The 19,271-nt window shown below is 43.1% G+C and overlaps 1 protein-coding gene across 5 annotated transcripts in view; it reads left to right on the top strand.

The window, feature by feature from the left end:
• Nucleotides 1–19,271, top strand: part of LAMA3 (laminin subunit alpha 3) — a 266,410-nt gene that overhangs the window by 120,286 nt on the left and 126,853 nt on the right. For all 5 annotated transcript variants that reach the window (XM_055417088.2, XM_088833464.1, XM_088833460.1 and 2 more), the window contains 4 exons: nt 2,597–2,694; nt 3,192–3,345; nt 13,628–13,788; nt 17,702–17,810. In XM_055417088.2, coding sequence (XP_055273063.2) covers nt 2,597–2,694; nt 3,192–3,345; nt 13,628–13,788; nt 17,702–17,810 — 522 coding nt within the window. The remainder of the gene's footprint in view (nt 1–2,596; nt 2,695–3,191; nt 3,346–13,627; nt 13,789–17,701; nt 17,811–19,271) is intronic.

The raw sequence follows: 19,271 nt of genomic DNA, 5'->3' as shown, positions 1-19,271 counted from the left end.
ATTCCACTGAGGCCAGTAATGGGGACGAAGTTGGACGAATGGAAAGAAGAAATTCATGATAAAAATTACTACATAGGCATGGAAGATTCTTCATGACGTGTAGCCACCGCAGTTGTGGCATAATTCATATGTTATTGTTCAGTTGCTAAGTCATGTCTGACTCAAAAATTCATATGTATGCTTCCATACGATGATCTCATTTTCTCTAGAAATATTTTATTGAGCATGCATTATCAACCTTTACTGTTTTAGAATCTGTGGGACCATAAAGTAATGGGGAAATACAGTCCCTACCAAAGGAAGCTTATTAATAGAGCAATAACCATTTAAAAATTAGTATTGGAGAAATGCAAATCAAAACTATAATGAGGTATCACCTCACACAGGTCAGCATGGCCATCATTAAAAATTTTACAAATAATAATTGCTGGAGAGAGTGTGGAGAAAAGGGAACCCTCCTACACTGTTGGTGGGAATGTTAATTGGTGCAATCACTATGTAAAACAGTATGGAGAGTCCTTAAAAAACTAAAAATAGAGTTGCTGTGAAAGTGAAAATCGCTCAGTCATGTTCGACTCCTTGAGACCCCTTGGACTATACAGTCCATGGAATTCTCTAGGCCAGAATACTGGAGTGAGTAGCCTTTCCCTTACTCAGAGGATCTTCCCAACCCAGGGACTGAACCCAGGTCTCCTGCATTGCGGGAAGATTCTTTACCAGCTGAGCCACAAAGGAAGTCCAAGAATATTGGAGTGGGTAGCCTAGCCCTTCTCCAGGGGATCTTCCCGACCCTGGAATTGAACCAGGGTCTTCTGCATTGCAGGCGGATTCTTTACCAACTGAGCTACCAGGGAAGCCATATGATCCAACAATTTCACTCCTGGGCATGTATCCAGAGAAAATTCTAATTTGAAAAGATACATGCACCCAAATCTTATAACAGCATTATTTACAATAGCCAGCACATGGAAGGAACCTAAATGTCCATCAAGCGATATATAGATAAGGAAGATGTGGTGTATATATACACAATGGGATGCTGCTGCTGCTGCTGCTGCTGCGTCTCTTCAGTCGTGTCCGACTCTGTGCGACCCCATAGATGGCAGCCCACCAGGTTCCCCTTGTTCCTGGGATTCTCCAGGCAAGAATACTGGAGTGGGTTGCCATTTCCTTCTCCACAATGGGATACTACTCAGCCATGAAAAGAATGAGATAATGCCATTTGCAGCAACATGGATGGACCTAGAGATTATCATACTAAGTGATGTAAGTCAGAGGAAGACAAGTACCATATGGTATCACCTATATGTGAAATTTAAAGTATGATACATATAAACTTATGTACAAAACAAAAACAGACTCACAGACATTGAAAATAAACTTATGGTCACCAAAAGGGAAGGGGAGGAGATAGGGGGATAAATTAGGAGTTTAAGATTAGCAGATACAAGCTACAGTGTATAAAATAGATAATAAGGTCCTACTGTATAGCATAGGGAACTATATCCTATAATAAATCATAATGGAAAATGCATGTATATAACTGAATCACTTTGCTATACATCAGAAATTAACACAACATTGTAAATCAACTATACTTCAATCAAAACTTTTTAAAAATTACATTAAAACCCACTCAGGTATTAAGACCACTGAGCCCCTACTTTTTCTCTCCCACACATTCTCCTCTTCTCTGTTACAGACAAATTGAGGGCTGTGAAGAGAGAAAAGCCTTGTGGCCAGTGTACGAGTCTCTCACCATTGCGACAAACATTCCCCCTCCTTCCCTGGGCAGATAGGCAGGGATGCTAGGATGGCAGAAGTCCAGCCTCTGCCCTTTTCTGAAGAGCTGCTTCTCTGAATCCCGCCGTGGGCTCCACTTGGCACCCTCAGTGGAACATGTTCTTCCTCTCTGGTCCCAGGACAGGCAGTGGGCCAGGTTCAGGCTATGATTCACCAGGATCACAAAACATCACTTTTTACATGAAGCCAGGAGACCGTTACTCTGCTGGAGGAGTAAAAAGCCAGAATACATAATCTACAACTCTGGATCCTGCAGGGATGAAGGCAACCAGCATGTCAAAAGAACATCTTTTCAATGGACAGTTTATTATTATCTTTGGTTCTGAGTTTATTAATAACCCAGAAGAACTGGTAAAACTTCCCTGAACTTTGAAAATAAAAATGTTTGCCTGAAATGTTTATCTCTGATGCTTAAGAAGTGTTAGTCACTCAGTTTTGTCTGACTCTTTGTGACCCCACGGACCGTAGCCCACCAGGCTCCTCTGTCCATGGAATTCTCCAGACATGAATACTGAAGTATTTCTCAGGGGATCTTCTCGACCCAGGAATTGAACCTGGGTCTCCCACATTGCAGGCAGATTCTTTATCATCTGAGCCACCACACCACAGGTTGCTTGGCGTGTTCTGATGAGTCAGGGGGCAGAAAGAAAAAGCAGTTGATATGGTGAATTTAACTAGAGTGCTTCACCTGGTTATTATTCATTTAGCTAGTATGTGCAGCTATTTTATCATTAATACTAACCTAGGGCTGCCCTCCTGATGAGCATTCATTGTTTTGGTCTTTATCTCCTAGGACTACCTGGTGCTGCTCCCCAGGGACTACTATGAGGCCCCCTCGCTGCAGCTACCAGTCACGGAGCCATGTGCCGATGTGGGCCATCCCCAGGAGAAGTTAGTATGGGCATCAGGTGCATCGTCGGGTCCTCTAACTCAGGAGCCTTGGGTTCAAGGATTCTCAGTAGCCCTTAGGATCATGACTGCACAGGATGCTCTGGTTAATGACTTAATTGTGGCTTTTCTCTGTGGCAGTGACTGTGTTTCGTGTAAGACTCACAAAGCACTTTGTACCCCATAGCTAGGACTTCAGAGTGACTCTCACCCTCTTAAAGAAGTGGCGATGCGTGCCTAAGTAATACGCTCAGGGTCATGCATCTAGTGAGGGGAAGAGCTTACAACGAATCTGCGTTTGTGGACCACTGCTCCTCCCATTCCTCCTGCAGATGAACCTTTATCACACGGTTCCTGTAGTAAGCGCTTAGTAAGAGCTTGTTGAAGAGCGACGAGTGAATGAATGAGCGAATGCATGGGATGGATAGGTGTCCTGGGGATGAACTCTGACCCTGTGTTATGTTCTCAGTTGTAACTGTTGTGTTTTGTTGTTGTTGAAGTTGTTTGCTTTACCAGCATTTGCCAGTAACCCGATTCCCCTGTGCCCTGGCTTGCGAGGCCAGACACTTCCTGCTTGATGGGGAGCCGAGACCTTTGGCAGTGAGGCAGCCCACCCCCGCACACCCGCTCATGGCGGACCTCAGTGGAAGACAGGTGAGGCAGCCTTTTTTTTGTTTTTCCATCAGATATTTTACCACTCTCCTGTCCTTCTGCTGAAAACCCTTGGCCACGATTGCGTCTCATATTCAGGTAAATGTGGAAGACTTCCCCAGAGGTCTTAATTAAAGGTGTGCTGAGTTCTCTGGTTCAGGCTGGGGCTGGGCAGTCCACCGTGCTGAGCTGTGAGACAGCTAGTCTTCCAGCACTTTCTGTACATGGCAGGCAACGTGAACAACCTCAGAATTCTTTCCTTTTGATTCTCTGGGCTTACAAGGGGGCATTCTGTTTGCCCTGATTCAGGGCATGATCTCTCTACAAAACCTCCAGAAATCACACAGCTCACCCTAAAAGGATACAGTGCTCACTGACTGCTCATTCCCTCCGGCTAGACGATTCGTAGCAGCTGAATTCCTTGAGCTCAGATTCTGGAACTGCTACACCCAAAGGCACCTCCTTCCTGATTCAGAGGACAGGTTACTACAGGTCTTGGCATTTCTTTTCTTCCAGGAGTTCTTTGAGCCACAAAACAATTTAAGACTGTACAGTTTTAAGATTTGAGTTAGAAATACTGTGTATCAACAATAAGAACTCATTACTTCAAAATGAAGGCACACACACAAAAAATCAAAACCTTTCTCTACAGTGTCTCCATTCCTTACTTTTTACAGTGTTCTCTGTTTTGTACCCTTGAGTAAAAGGTTCATCTGGGGGATTAAATCTGTGAAATGAAAATATATGCAGTATTCTCACTCACCATTTAGATGTGTATCTTTTTGTAAACTACATTCCTAACATTTTCAAGGTAGAAGTTGTAGGAGTTTAATGGTATTTCTGAAGTTTAGTCTTTATTTTATTTGAGTTTTTATTTTACAACTATTATTTTTACCAAAAAAGTATGTTGTTCAGTCACTAAATCATGTCCAACACTTTGTGACCCCGTGGACTGAAGCATGCCAGGCTTCCCTGTCCCCCACTCTCTCCTGGAGTTTGCTCAAGTTCATTTCCATTGAGTCGGTGATGCTACTAACCGTCTCATCCTCTGCTGCCCTCTTCTCCTTTCTACTTGTTATAATAAGAAAAAGAATATGCATGAATATATATGGCATCTATAAAAATGGTCCAGATGATCATATTTGCAAAACAGAAATAGAGACACAGACATGGAGAACCATTTTATGGACGCCAAGGAAAGGGGGTTTGGGATGAGATGAGTTGGGAGATTAGGATTGACATAATTACTTCCCCAATCGCTCAGCAGTAAAGAGTCCGCCTGTAATGCAGGAGACTCCAGTTTGATCTCTGGGTGGGAAGATCACTTGGAAAAGGAAATGACAGCCCACTCCAGTATTCTTGCCTGGGCAATCCCATGAACAGAGGATCCTGGCGGGCTACAGTCCATGGGGTCGCAAAAGAATCAGACACGCCTGAGCGACTAAACAACAGCATAGAACAGATAACTAATGAGAGCCTATTGTATAGCTCAGGGAACCCTACTCAGTGCTCTGTGGTGACCTAAATGGGAGAGAAATCCAAAAAACATTTGGATTTGTTGTTCAGTTGCTTAGTCGTGTCCGACTTTTTGCGACCCCAGGGACTGCAGCATGCCAGGCTTCCCTGTCCTTCACCATCTCCTTGAACTTGCTCAAACTCATCTATTGAGTCGGTGATGCCATCCAACCATCTCCTTCTCTGTCGTCCCCTTCTCCTCCTGCCTTCAATCTTTCCCAGCAGGGGAGGGTCTTTTCTAATGAGTCAACTCTTCGCATCAGGTGGCCAAAGTATTGGATATATGTATAGGTGTAGCTGATTTACTTTGCTGTACAGTAGAAACTATCATTACATTATAAAGCAAATATACTTCAATAAAAATTAATTTAAAAGAAAAATATGCATATAAGGAAAAAGAAAATGATCTTACTTCCTCTCCATTCTAATCTTCAGTCCACTGTCTCTTTCCCTGCTATGTGTGTACATAAGATGCACATACATGCATACACATATACACAAGTGTGTGTGTGTGTGTGTGTGTACCCCACATAGCAGGGAGGTACAATTGGGAAGGGCTGATGTCCAGGGAGTAATGCTGATGATTCATCAGGAGCTGTTCCTGCCTCTGACTTAGCCCGGAGCCATAGCTCTGAGCTGTTCTATTTGCATGATGCATATAACTCAGCCCTGGGCTGTCCAGTTTTATTTAAAAATCCTTTTTCACTGTTTTATCTGAAGGCCTGGAGACATGCTGTCCGATTCAGTAGCCACTAGCTCCATGTGACTATATATATTTTAATTAATGAAACTTAAGTAAAGCTACAAATTCAGTTCTTCGATTACACTAACCACATTTCAAACTCTCAGTAATCATATATGTCTAGCGCCCATTGTATTGGACAACATTACAGAATAGTTTGCCATCACAGAAAGCTCTATTGCACAGCATTAATGAAGCATTAAGATCACTGTGCTAAAAGTCAGAGACTAACAGAGTTTGTTGCTGTTGTTTAGTAGCGAGAGTTGGACTCTTTTCGACCCCATAGATTGTAGTCCACCAGGCGCCTCTGTCCATGGAATTTCCCAGGCAAGAATACTGGAGTGGGTTGCCATTTCCTTCTCCAGGGGATCTTCCTGACCCAGGGACTGATTCTGTATTGGCAGTCTGATCTCTACTGCTGAGTCACTAGGGAAGCCCAAAAGAGTTTGCGAAGGTCTTAGGAGTCATCTGATCTCTCTTCCTGGAAAAAATTCTTTCTACATTATCCTTGTCAGATATTGATTCATGTAGCCTCTGTTGAATACTTGAATTGATGGGGGACTCACTTCTTCTCGAGGTTATCTAATCCAACACCTGTGGTACCCTTTTTACCCTAGAAACTTCTCTGGGAAACTTTGCTGAATTATTCCTTTGATAAGTTATTTCTTTATCTTTAGCCCACCTTTTCAATAGCCTTAGCTTGTTTTATGTTTTGAGAGATTTCTTAGATTCTTTTTCTTCCCACTCCAACCACAACAGCAACCTCATCCCCAACCCAAACCTATACACACACACACACACACACGTTTCATGTTTTTTTGGTCTGTTCAATTAGTTAACATCCAATTGCATTCTAGCCTCCAAATTTTTCATGTCTCTGGTCTGTTATTTTCCTCTTCTCTATTCTCTTTTCTTTGTGGGTTTATGATTCAAAAAATATTTACCCTTATTTTTGTGGATTTCTAAGAGGGACAATCAGTAAATAGATGTGCTACATCCTATATGTTTAACCAGAAGTTTCAGGATGTACTTTGTGATGTTCTGGAGTTTCATTTTTATGTGTTCAGGTACAGATTTATTTTTATTATTTTAGTACTTAAAGTGCAATTTCATGTGAAGTATCATGTATTCTGGGAATTTTTTTGCATAGTATCTCTACAGATATTACTTTGCTGCCAATCCTTTCATCTTTTTTCTGGAAGTCAGACTGGAAGAATGTTGGAGCCTCTCAACCTGTCTCTAAACGTTTCTTTCATATTTGTATGTTTCTTTGGCTCTTTGCACTGCTTTCTGAGTGACTTCCTCAAGACTCTCTTAGAATCCTTGAATGTTCTAGTTCACTGTCTCTTGTCTAGATTTTATGCAGCCTCCCAATTTCATGTAACATGTACTTTTCATCTCAAAAGATTTCTTACTAGCTCTTTCTTATATTTACTTTTTTCTTGTTTCTCCTCTGCCAATTTTTGTTTCATAACTTCATTTACTTTTTAAAGAGGAGTTAACTCCATTAATCTTTTTGAGTTTCTCAACATCCTTGGAGCAAGGTATAGTTCAGAATTCAGAATTTTTTAAATTTTAAAAAGATAAGATTGTACACATATACATCTATAGTAGGTTCTGTAGTAGATCTGGAACAGCACCTTGTCGTCAGACAGGTTAATATTTTTCCAATAAAAAGCATGAATAGACACACCAAGGGATATACGTGAAGACTATATATATGGAGTTAGTTCAGGTCAGATTTTACCACCAAGTGATGACTGGTTAGAGTTGGGTTAGGTTTTGTAACCAAACATGTTTGCAAACAAGGTTTCCTTTTCAGACTTCGGGGGTTCTGGATTAGGGACCAGTGTACTTACTTTAAAACTTCACCAGACTTTCATAAAGTTTATTTCACCTGAGGTAAACTCATCTTCACTTGATGATATATTATTGCCTGTATATTTTTTAAAAAGAGAAAAATTCTTTTTTCCCTAAATATGTATGTATTTATTGGCTGTGCTGGGTCTTAGTTGCCACATGTGGGGTCTAGTTCCCTGACCAGGGATCAAATCCAGGCCCCCCACACTGGGAGCATGCCGTCTTAGCCACTGGACCACCAGGGAAGTCCCCTTGACTGTTCTTCTTAATGTTAGATTTCTTTATGTTGCGGGGGCTTATTTTGTTTGCTTACTGGCTTACTTTGAGTGAGAGGTTTTTATCTTCTCCCTCTTCCCCTACATCCGTCTCAGTTCGGCTTGTCTGTCTGGTTCTCTGTACCCTTAGCCCAGAGCCAGGCATAACAATGTGCCAACGTCTCTTATTGTGGTCCTGGGGCTAGTACAGATTCAGACACTGAGCCTGTGGGTGCTTAACTCAGTTCTTGGTCCTGGGCCTCACCTTTGATCTTTGTTTTCCATATCCCACCATTTTTTGTAAAGCTGAAACCCAGATGGCAGGTTTTCAGTGATTTTTTTCTTCAGCTTTTCATGATGTGAAGGAACCCTCATCCTTTTTGGCTTCAAAAAATGAGCCTGGATCTGGCCGCTGTCTCATTTGGAGCATTTTTAGTTCTCTTTATGCTGCATATTCTGAACTGCTGGCCCACACAGCCTGCTTCCAGCCTGGAGAACAACAAGCCTGTGACTTCAGCCCTGGTGCCATTTCAAGTTTTTCTTCTTACTTACGTTCCATCATCTGTTTCCTTTTAATCCCAAACTTATTTTGTTGTTGTTGTTGTTGTTTTACTATTAAAACATTATCTGGTGGCTCAGGAGGTAAAGAATCTGCCTGTGATGCGGGAGACCTGGGTTCAATCCCTGGGACGGGAAGATCCCCTGGAGAGGGACGTGGCAACCCCCTCTGGTATTCTTGCCTTGAGAATCCCATGGACAGAGGAGCTGGGTGGGCTACAGTCACGACTGCAGGGTTGCACAACAAAATAAAATCCTTTTTACGACCAAATATGTATCCATAGTCGCTGTCTCTTGGAGAAGGGGTACAGCAAATATGAATTCCTGTGCCATCTGAACTGGAAGTCATCCCACATTTAAAAAATGCTAGGTTCCGTCCTATTTTTGCTTCCCTATAGCTCAGTTGGTAAAGAATCTGCCTGCAATGCAGGAAACCCCGGTTGGATTCCTGGGTCGGGAAGATCCCCTAGAGAAGGGAACAGCTACCCACTCCAGTGTTCTGGCCTGGGGAATTCCATGGACTATAAAGAGTCAGACACAACTGAGTGACTTTCACTTTCACCCTATTTTTATGAAAACCCTACTTCCCCTTCCCACAATCCTTCAACCACTGCTCCGTAACTCTGTCCCTTCAAAACCAAGAATTGTTTAGACTCACAATTTCTAATTCTTTACTTTCCATTCATACCTCAACCCACACCAGTCTGACCTTCACCTCCCAGTCCCATTAATTTTTTTTGGCGGGGCGGGCAGGATTTCCAGTGATTGTGTTAGTGTTGCTCTGCTAAGTCCAATGGATATTTTCCAGTCTTCATCTATTCAACTTTTCAGCAGCTTTCAATACTTGTTGAATACTCCTTCCATTTAAAAAGTCTTTTTGTCTTGAATTTTAGAGCAGAATTTAAATTCCAGAATTTAAGAGCAGACTGGGTGTCTTTGTACCTCTCTGGCTGCTTCTTCAAACTATCATTTGTAGGCTTATCCACCTGTGTCTAGGCATTAAATGTTAGAATTTATTGAGTTTCAATCTTAGCCCTTGTCTTTTTTCTCTGAGTGAGTGAGTGAAGTCGCTCAGTCGTGTCTGACTCTTTGCGACCCCATGGACTGTAGCCTATCAGGCTCCTTTGTCCATGGGATTTTCCAGGCAAGAATACTGGAGTGGGTTGCCATTTCCTTCTCCAGGAGATCTTCCCCACCCAGGGATCAAACCTGGGTCTCCCGCATTGTAGACAGACGCTTTACCATCTGAGCCGTGTAGTCCCTCCCTAAGCAGTCTCTCCATGTCTGTTGTGTGAGGTACCAGTTCTACACAGATGATTCTCAAATTGGTATGTCCAGTCACACCTCCCATTTTATATACAGAGTGGCACAGCCCACTTCCTTCATGACATTACTTCTTAGATATCTCAGTTGTTGAGTCACCCAACTGAACAACACCCGTGTTCGACTCTTTGAGACCCCATGGACTGCAGCACACCAGGCCTCCCTGTCCATCACCGTCTCCCAAAGTTTGCCCAAGTTCATGTTCATTGCATCGGTGATGCCATCCAGCCATCACAGCCTCTGGTGCCCTCTTCTCCTTCTACCCTTGATCTTTCCCAACATCAGGGACTTTTCCAATGAGTCATCTGTTCACATCACATGACCAAAATACTGGAGCTTCAGCTTCAGCATCAGTCCTTCCAGTGAATATTCAGGGTTGACCTCCCTTAAGATTGATTGGTGTGATCTCCTTGCTGTCCAGGGGTCTTTCAGGAGTCTTTTCCAGCTCTATATTTTGAAGGGACATTCTTTGATATTCTGCCTTCTTTATGGTCTAGCTCTCACAACCATATGTGACAACTGGGAAGACCATAGCCTTGACTATATGGACCTTTGTTGGCAGAGTAATGTCTCTGCTTTTCAACACACTGTTTAGGTTTGTCATCCCATGAAGTGAAGTGAAGTGAAGTCGCTCAGTCGTGTCCAACTCTTTGCGACCCGGTGGACTGTAACCTACCAGGCTCCTCTGTCTGTGGGATTCTCCAGGCAAGAGTACCAGAGTGGGTTGCCATTTCCTTCTCCAGGGGTCTTCCCAACCCAGGGATCGAACCCGGGTCTCCCGCATTGGAGGCAGATGCTTTAACCTCTGAGCCACCATAGGGGTCTCAAATTCCATTTAAGAGTTCCCTAAGTAAATGGCTTCACCATCCATGTAAATACACAAACCCAGGGACTTCCCTGGTGATCTGGTGGTTAAGAATTATCTAGTGGCTAAGACTTCTCTCCTGCATTGGCAGGAAGATACTTTATACTGCACCACCTGGGAAGCCTTCAAAAATAATAACTGATAAACAGCAGGGTTTCTGTTTTCTATAATTTGCATCTTTTGTATGACTCCTCAAAACCCATTTCTATCATCAGATATATTCAAAACCCTACCAAGTCTTCCAAAAGCCAACCCATATGGCTTGGAGTAGGAAGAGTAATAGAAATTTATAATAGAGTGCTATGATAGACCTGACAGCCAAGAATAACTCCTGGGAGAAAGCTCATTGGCCTTGTGTGTTTCGTGGTGGGGTGAAGACAGACAAGCCCTCATTTGGAGATCCCAAGGGAGAGATGTTGGTAATTACCTCTCCACTTGGACCAATGGCAGCATCATATTTTACTGTATAACGAGTGGGAAAGTGGTGTAGATAATCTACGTTTTCTCCTGGAGGGAAGCCTTTCTATTATTTAAGTGATAGAAAAATCACTGTGAAAAATAAGCAGGTGTGTGGTTCAGAGCTGTGTGGAAGAAACAGCAGATGTGAATTTCCTGAAGACCAGAGGCAGGAGGATTTTAATTAAGTGTGGTGAAGCTTGACGGGGCCTGAGCTTATGGGCTGAAGTGGGTTAAACTGCTTAAGGAATGTAGTTCTGATACTGACTCGGGAATCAAATGTGCACCACATTTTGATCTAGTGATTCTAATTCCACTTCTAGGAATCTTACAGAAATACTAGCAAAAGGATATAGATCCAGATATAGATCTAAATGGGCTTTCCTGGTGGCTCAGATGGTAAAGAATCCGCCAGCAATGCGTGAGACCTGAGTTTGATCCCTGGGTCAGGAAGATTCCCTGGAGAAGAGAATGGCTACCCACTCGAGTATTCTTGCCTGGAGAATCCCATGGACAGAGGAGCCTGGTGGGCTACAGTCCATGGAGTCGCAAAATGTCAGACATGACTGAGTGCCTAATACTTTCACTTTCTTCTATAGATATAAATGTGGATATATACTTATATTTATAGATATTGGATACATACATATTTATAGGTATAGATATAAATATGGATATATACTTATAGATACATGATCATATAGCCTTATATGTTTTAGGAAAAATTAGAGATAACCTAAATGTCTATCAATAGGGGATTAAATAAATGATTTTACATTTGTACTGTGGAATGGGAGGAAGGGCAGACATTAGAAGAGTGAGGTATGTTTGTATGGCACACTAAATACTACTGAGTTAAAAAAATGTCATGGAAAAAGCAATAACCACAGTTATAATCATCATTGTTTATACAGTGTGTGTGTGTGTTAGTTGCTCAGTCATGTCTGACTCTTTGCAACCCCATGAACTATAGTTCGCTAGGTTCTTCTGTCCATGGGATTCTCCAGGCAAGAATACTGAAGTGGGTAGCCATTTCCTTCTGCAGGAGATCTTCCCAATCCAGAGATGGAACCCAGGTCTCCTGCATTACAGACAGATTTTTTACCATCTGAACCACCAGGGAAGTCCCTTATACAGGGCTTACAACAGGCCGGATACAGTTCGAAGAGCTCATCCCATGTTAATTCACTTAATCCTCATAATCTTAAGAGGTGGGCACTATGTTATCCTCATTTTTACACAGGAAGATACTAAGGCATGCAGATGTTGAGTAACTTGCTCCAGGTCACACAGCTGGAGGCAGTGTGATTCCAGACTCCAGGCTTCTTGTCACAAGGTGATGCCACGGCTGGGCGTGCTTCTTCTGTAAAGAACCAGATATTTTCAGTGAATATTTTCAGCTTTGTAGCCCATCGAAGCATACTTCTGTTCCTTTTATCACCCATTGGAAATTCCTTTTTACTTCAGGTTTTAAAGTATCTTTGGCCTTGAGAAACAAGGCAAATATATGGGTAATAAGACCAAACCTAGGTCCGGCTACTTGCTGTTCAAAAGCCATCAAAGAGGCCAGGATGGTGGAAAAAGAAAATTTGCTTTATGTTGGATGCTGGCAGCAGCAGAGGAGGGGCAGGGGGAACAGACTCCTGTCCATAGGCCAGCTCCTCCCACTGACTGTGAGTGGACAAGAGCTTTTATAGACAGAGGGAGGGGGCTGCATGCAGAAATCACACACTCAGCCCTGACAGTCAGCTTGAAATTGGTCATTGGCAATCTGACCAGTGTCTTCTTGATTGTTTTAATAGATTTAATCTTTAGTTCCAGGGTCAATTTGTTTCAATTTCTTGAGGCCAGTTCTTGCAGTTGTGGCATCTTATGACTGCGGTCTGGTTATCATGTAGTTAACTTCTCCACTTGGTGAGGTTTTCAGTTTCAATTAGACAGCTCCCAGGGTATGGCTCAGAATATTATCTATAGCCCTTGAGAAGGAACTAAAAGTCCTTGACTATGTTTAGTGACTCCATTATGGTTATTTGGTCTCCTTTGACTGTTTTCCATTGTTGCTGCATTTTCTCACTTCTCGGTTTAAACTTATTCTTTGGCTAAAGTTTTTCCACAGACAAAAGACCAGCAGAGGACATGGTCGGGAGGAAGGACCGTAGGGTCCTGCTCTGTTTCAGTAGTAGGAGTAGAGACCCCTATGAGTAGGGTCACCAGATTCAGACAACAAAAATACCGGATGCCCCCATTTAGTTTGAATTGTAGTTAAACTATAATTATGTATTGTTTATCTGAATTTCAAACTTAACAGAGCATCCTGTATTTTATCGGGGATCCCTGCCTGCAGGACCACATTTCTTACTGAGTGCTCTGTTGCCACTCAGTCGTGTCCAACTCTCAGCTGCCCCATAGACTGTAGCCCGCCAGGCTCCTCTGTCCGTGGGATTTTCCAGGCAAGAATACTGGAGTGGGTTGCCGTTTCCTACTCCGGGGATCTTCCCGACCCAGGGATCGAAAAGATCCCGTGTCTCTGGCGTCTCCTGCATTGGCAGGCGGATTCTTTACCACTCGCGCCACCCGGGAAGTGCCACGCTTCTTACTATGATGACATATAAAACTCTTCCCAGGGGTCCGCTCAGCCCCGGTTTCACTGTTGCCTGTGGAGACACATCCAGTGCATCTCACGTCTCTCCAACATCTCGGGCTCTTTGACAGGTGGATCTGCACCTGCGGCTGCGGGTCCCACGGGTCGGCCACTACGTCATCATGGTCGAGTATGCCACGGAAGCAGACCAGCTGTCTGAGGCTGCAGTGCATGTGCAGAGCCCTGGGGCTGACCTGGCAGGCCGGGTGGACATCTACAGCTGCAACTACTGGTAAGTGTCCTGCCCTGGGGGAGTCCGCTGTAACTGAACAGGCAGGAGGTCAGCCGTGGGAACTTTGGTTTTTATCCGACTTGAGAAATTGTTTCCTTTTTGAGGTTGAGCTTGAGAACCAGCAGGGGATGAATTATGCGATCCAGCATCACCCCTGGTGTGCTATTGGAATGGTGTGCTCCGTAGGCAGCGCCTTAAAAATATTGCATTTTCTGGAAAAGCTACATGTTCTACTTAGCATTTTGGCTCAGATTCACAAGAAGCAGAGGCTTCAGTGGTGGCTCAGACAGTAAAGAATCCGCCTGCAATGCAGGAGACCCAGGTATGATCCCTGAGTCAGGAAGATCGCCTGGAAAAGGGATAGGCTACCCACCCCAGAATCCCATGGAGAATCCCATGGACAGAGGAGCCTGGTGGGCTACAGTCCGTGGAGTCACAAAGAGTCAGAACACACTCACACCCACAAGAAGCAGCACAACCTTTCTGTTTTATTCTGTAACCCCCATGGCGGGCACTGAACCCAGGGCCTTTCCCTCAAACACTGTGTAGAGTTCATGGGTGCCTGGCACATTCTCCATTAACCCTGCCTTCACAACATCCATTAAGAACTGGGCGTCATTAATGTTTGACGAGCATCACGTGAAAAGTAATTTGACAGAGAAATCTCAAATTCACCCTGATGAAGTTTATCTCTTCCAAGAGCTCTGACGAGGATTTATTGAAAATCATTTTCTTTGCATAATGATTCAAGATGTATGCAGATGTTGAGAGTATTCTTTGATTAGAGAATCAGTGCAAAGGATGTTTCCCCATGGAATTAATTGTAGAATAAATAGCACTGGAAGGCAGTGTCTCCTGTGAAAGCGTGTGGGGAACCACAGTGCTGTTTAGTCACTTCAGTTGTGTCCGTCTCTTTGTAACCCTGTGGACTGTAGCCCACCAGGCTCCTCTGTCCATGGGGTTCTCCAGGCAAGAATACTGGAGTGGAATGCCGTTCCCTTCTCCAGGGGATATTTCCAACCCAGGGATCAAACCCACGATTCTTAGATCTCCTGCATTGGCACATGGATTCTGTAACACTGGAACCACCTAGGAAGCCCTTACAGTGAACCCTCCCAGTTCTCCACTAAGACTTTGAACATTTTGTGACCTCTACACTCACATGCCTTGTGTCAAACCCAAGATGACTTGAGGAGTTGGACACTTTCTCTGTAATGCAAAGAAAAGAACTTATGAAAAGTGTCACTTTTGGTAGCTTCAGTTCAGTTCAGTTCAGTCGCTCAGTCGTGTCCGACTCTCCGTGACCCTGTGAACTACAGCACACCAGGCTTCCCTGTCCATCACCAACTCCCGGAGTACACTCAAACTCATGTTATGAGACTTGATGAAATGGTTATTAAATGAATATCATGTGCTCAGCAACCCTAAAAAATAAACTGTGAAAGCTTCTTTTCAAAATCTTAAAAAAAAATCTGATCTTTCCTTTTCTCTGGGATGATGATAAAAAAATAACAATGTAATTATATTTGCATTTTTAATAGAAGTACCAGATGGCCCAGCAAGGTTCCTCCAGAATGTTCTGTCATTATATGAAAATACTAGTTTCATCTCTAGGTGACATTAGCAGCCACCAGGATGTACACTTCCAGATGGGTGGGTCACCTTGCCATTGGAATCTTGGAGACTGTCATCCATGTGACCTGGGGCAGGACTTCTCCATAACCCGTTCATCCAAGCCCTTCAGTTCAGTTTCAGTTCTCTGACTCCTTCTGCCTTCCAGATTGGGGTTTGACCCCTGCTCCACTGGGTACAAAGTGGAGATGGCTCAGGACAGGAAGAAACACTCCTTATGACCTTCGTGACTCTTGACTATCTCAGAAGAGGCTGAGACATCTACGCCAAGCAGAGGAGTGATTTCAAAACTAAAGAAAGGAAGGGCCCTCTTCTGGAGATACATAAGTCCCAAGCATTATTTCAGGACCTTTGCTGAGTGGCGGCTTTTTTTATTTTTTAAGCTCCATGTCCTTATTCTATTTGTTTCCTGTTTCAGACAGTATCAGTTACATGTGGTTATTTAAATATGTTTCCATTCGTTTGTGTGCTTTGTTGGGTCTGACTCTTTGCAACTCCATGGACCTTAACCTGCCAGGCTCCTCTGTCTAGGCAATAATGCTAGAGTGGGTTGTCATTTCCTCCACTAGGGGATCTTTCTGACCCAGGGATTGAACCTGTGTCTCCTTCATTTCCTGCATTGGCTGATGGAGTCTTTACCACTGAGCCACCTAAGTTTAAATCAGTTTGAATTCAATGAAGGAAAATGTTTAGCTCCTGAGGTTCACTAGCCACATGCCAAGTCTCAATAGTCATGTGTTGTTAGTAGCTATGGTTCTGGATGGTGCAGGTAGAGAATATTTTCATCATCTCAGAAAGTTTACTTGATAATGTGGCAGTCTAGACTATACTGTTTCTCCAGGTTGGTTTGCTTTCAACAGGACATGAGATTTTTCTTTTAAATATTATAACAAGGTTCATCACCAGGGGCATCTCTGGTGGCTCAGATGGTAAAGAATCTGCCTGCAATGCAGGAGACCTGGGTTCAGTCCCTGGGTCAGGAAGATCCCCTGGAGCAGGGATTGGCTCTCCACTCCGGTATTCTTGCTTGGAGAATTCCACGGACAGAGGAACCTGGAGGGCTACAGTCAATGGGTTGCAAAGAGTAGAGCACGACTGAACAACTAACACGTTCATATTCATCAGTAAATTACTTAGCCCCTTGTAATAAAGATAACACATTGGTATAGATAGCCATGTTGTTGTCTAGTCACTCAGTCATGTCTGGCTCTTTTGCAATTCATGGACTGTAGCCCTCCCGGCTCCTCTGTCTTTGGACTTTCCCAGGCAAAAATACTGGAGTGGGTTGCCCTTTCTTCCTCCTGAATGGTGTTTTAAGGAGAGAAGTGCATGATATTCTGCAGATGATTTTTGACTCCAGATGTGACAGCACCAAAGTTCTCCATCGTTAGATTTCGAAGACAGTATTGCATTAGACCAGGAATCACTTTTGTTGTATTTAACTACTCCCAGGCAAGTCCCACGGTATCGTTTCACTTGTTTAAAATATCCCCTTTTTCTCTACTTTGCATGTCATGTGATCAGTGTAAGTGACCGGGCTACCAAGTACTGGAGTCCAAAAATATGGTGCAGTTAGAAAATATTCGACCCATAAAAACCTATTTCAAATGACAGACCCTTTCACATGGCAGCTTCTCCCACTGAGGTTTGAATCTTTCCCAGCATTTCTCAAGTGAGGTCTATGTTGTTAAAAACAATACCCCAGAAGAAAGGCAAAGGAATGCCCCTTTCCAAAATAGTGCTGTGATAACTCTGATAAAGAGTTATCTCTGCCTGCAATGCAGGAGACCAGTGTTCCATCCCTGAGTCAGGAAGATCCCCTAGAGGAAGGACATGGTAATCCACTCCAGTATTCTTGCCTGGAGAATCCCGTGAATCGAGGAGCCTGGAGGGCTACAGTTCATGGGGTTGCAAGAGTCAGACATGATTTAGCAACTAAACCGCCACTACCAACAATATTGGTCAGTTTCCAAGAAGACTGCGTTAGAGATCAGACTTTACTGGCCCTGGGGCTCTTTCTCAGAAGACCAAACCAGATATTCCACAAAACCAGTGGAGATGGTGATGGCCGTCAGCCCTGAGAGGTACAGCTCAGAGCACAGAAAGAAGGTTCTTTTTCCCACACCGATGATGGGTTGCATCTGTGCTAAACTCCACCTGCAGGGAAGTTCACTGTTGGTGACCCAGTTATGAACAGGAGAAACTGAAGCACGATCAGCCACCCCACAGGGGTGGGAGGGAGACCACGGGAACCAGGCTAAGATAAACTTTTTTCTTGCAGCGTTCTCTGCCGCAGCGCTGTGACCGACGGGAGGGGTCGCCTCGCCGTGTATGAGCTGTTAGCAGATGTGGACGTTCAGCTCAGAGCCCGGATGGCCCAATTCCTTCTGGTACGCTTCTGTTTTGGCCACTGATTTTTAGAAATATTTTTTTATTGATAAGCATATATATTTCTAAAACTTATTGAAGTTTTGGCTGGGTTTGCATTACATCTGTAAAATTACCCTGCGGAGAATTGCTGGAGTTACGATGTTTATTTTCCCATCTAGAAATCTGTCTTGCCCCTTCATTTGTTGGAACCTTTTCCTATAGCATCCAATAAAGTTCAGTCATCAAATTTGGACATGTTTCACAAAGCTCCATTTAATCCATTTTTATTTGTTGTTACTATTATGAATGAAATATATTTTGTCATTGTATCTCCTAGTCTATTATTATTGCTAATATATAGAAATGTCATTCCGTTCGTTCAGTCGCTCAGTCGTGTCCGACTCTTTGCGACCCCGTGGACTGTAGCCTACTAGGCTTCTCTGTCCATGGGATTCTCCAGGCAAGAATACTGGAGTGGGTTACCATTAGGGAGTGTTTATTTTCTTTCCACTCTACTATTTTATTATGTCTGTTAGCTTCTTTGCAGATTCCTTCAGAATTTTCAAGGTTGCAGTCACCTGCTATTTTTTTCCAGACCATTGTTGCTCTGTTTCAAGAAGAATATTTTCAGTTAATTAGATATATATTGTTAACAGTTGAAATGCTAGCTTTTACAGATAAAATACCCTTTTAATAGCATAGTATTTCAGTATTTAGTATTGAGAATTATGATAAACAGAGACAGTGGGATCTGGGCTAGGAATGAGGAGCTTAGATTTATAATAAATATCTCAGGGAACATAAGAATAAGTATGAAGCAACTTCCTGTTACTGCTAATATTAAGCATGTATCACACCTGGGAAATGCCAGGCCAGCCTGTTCTAATATGTTTTAAATATTTGTGCTTGACAATATTAGAAATGTTGAGTTTTCTCTTAAGAACTACCTGGAATTCAGTTTTTAAAAATTATTACATGTTATATAACTCAAGACTTTTCTTTTTTTAAGGATGACTTTCTTTTTTGAACATAATGAGCCAAGTGAATCTTAACCTTTTCATCTTTGGAAATTGTGATGGGGCTGAAAGTTCTTCTTTTAAGCATAAGTTTGCCCTTTCTGAAATAATCAGATGTCATTCAGAGTCAAGGCTGGCTAGAATAAAAGCTCCATGAAGGCAGGAGTATGTCCATCTTGGTCTCATACGATCCCCTATTCTCAGTGCCTGACATATAGTAGGTGTTCAATTAAAATCTGTTGTTACTGAATAACTTTATGATCTAGCCAGTTATAGTTATTGATTTAAAATGAAAGGTGGTATTATGTTATTGACTGAGTTTCTTCTGTGACTCAGAAACTAGCTCTGGAGACAGAGTTCAGATATGCCTGCGATACGAGTCCTGCTCTGTTGAGAAGGGTTATTTATAGCAGGAGCATCCGTCTTTCTGAACAGCAGGCTCCCCGACTGCCCACCACACCCCCT

Source organism: Moschus berezovskii, chromosome 28 (assembly GCF_049115385.1).
Source record: "Moschus berezovskii isolate FMDL1 chromosome 28, NW_MosBer_1.0, whole genome shotgun sequence".
In the NCBI taxonomy this organism is placed as follows: Eukaryota; Metazoa; Chordata; class Mammalia; order Artiodactyla; family Moschidae; genus Moschus; species Moschus berezovskii.
This window is presented reverse-complemented; position numbering and strand designations above follow the sequence as displayed.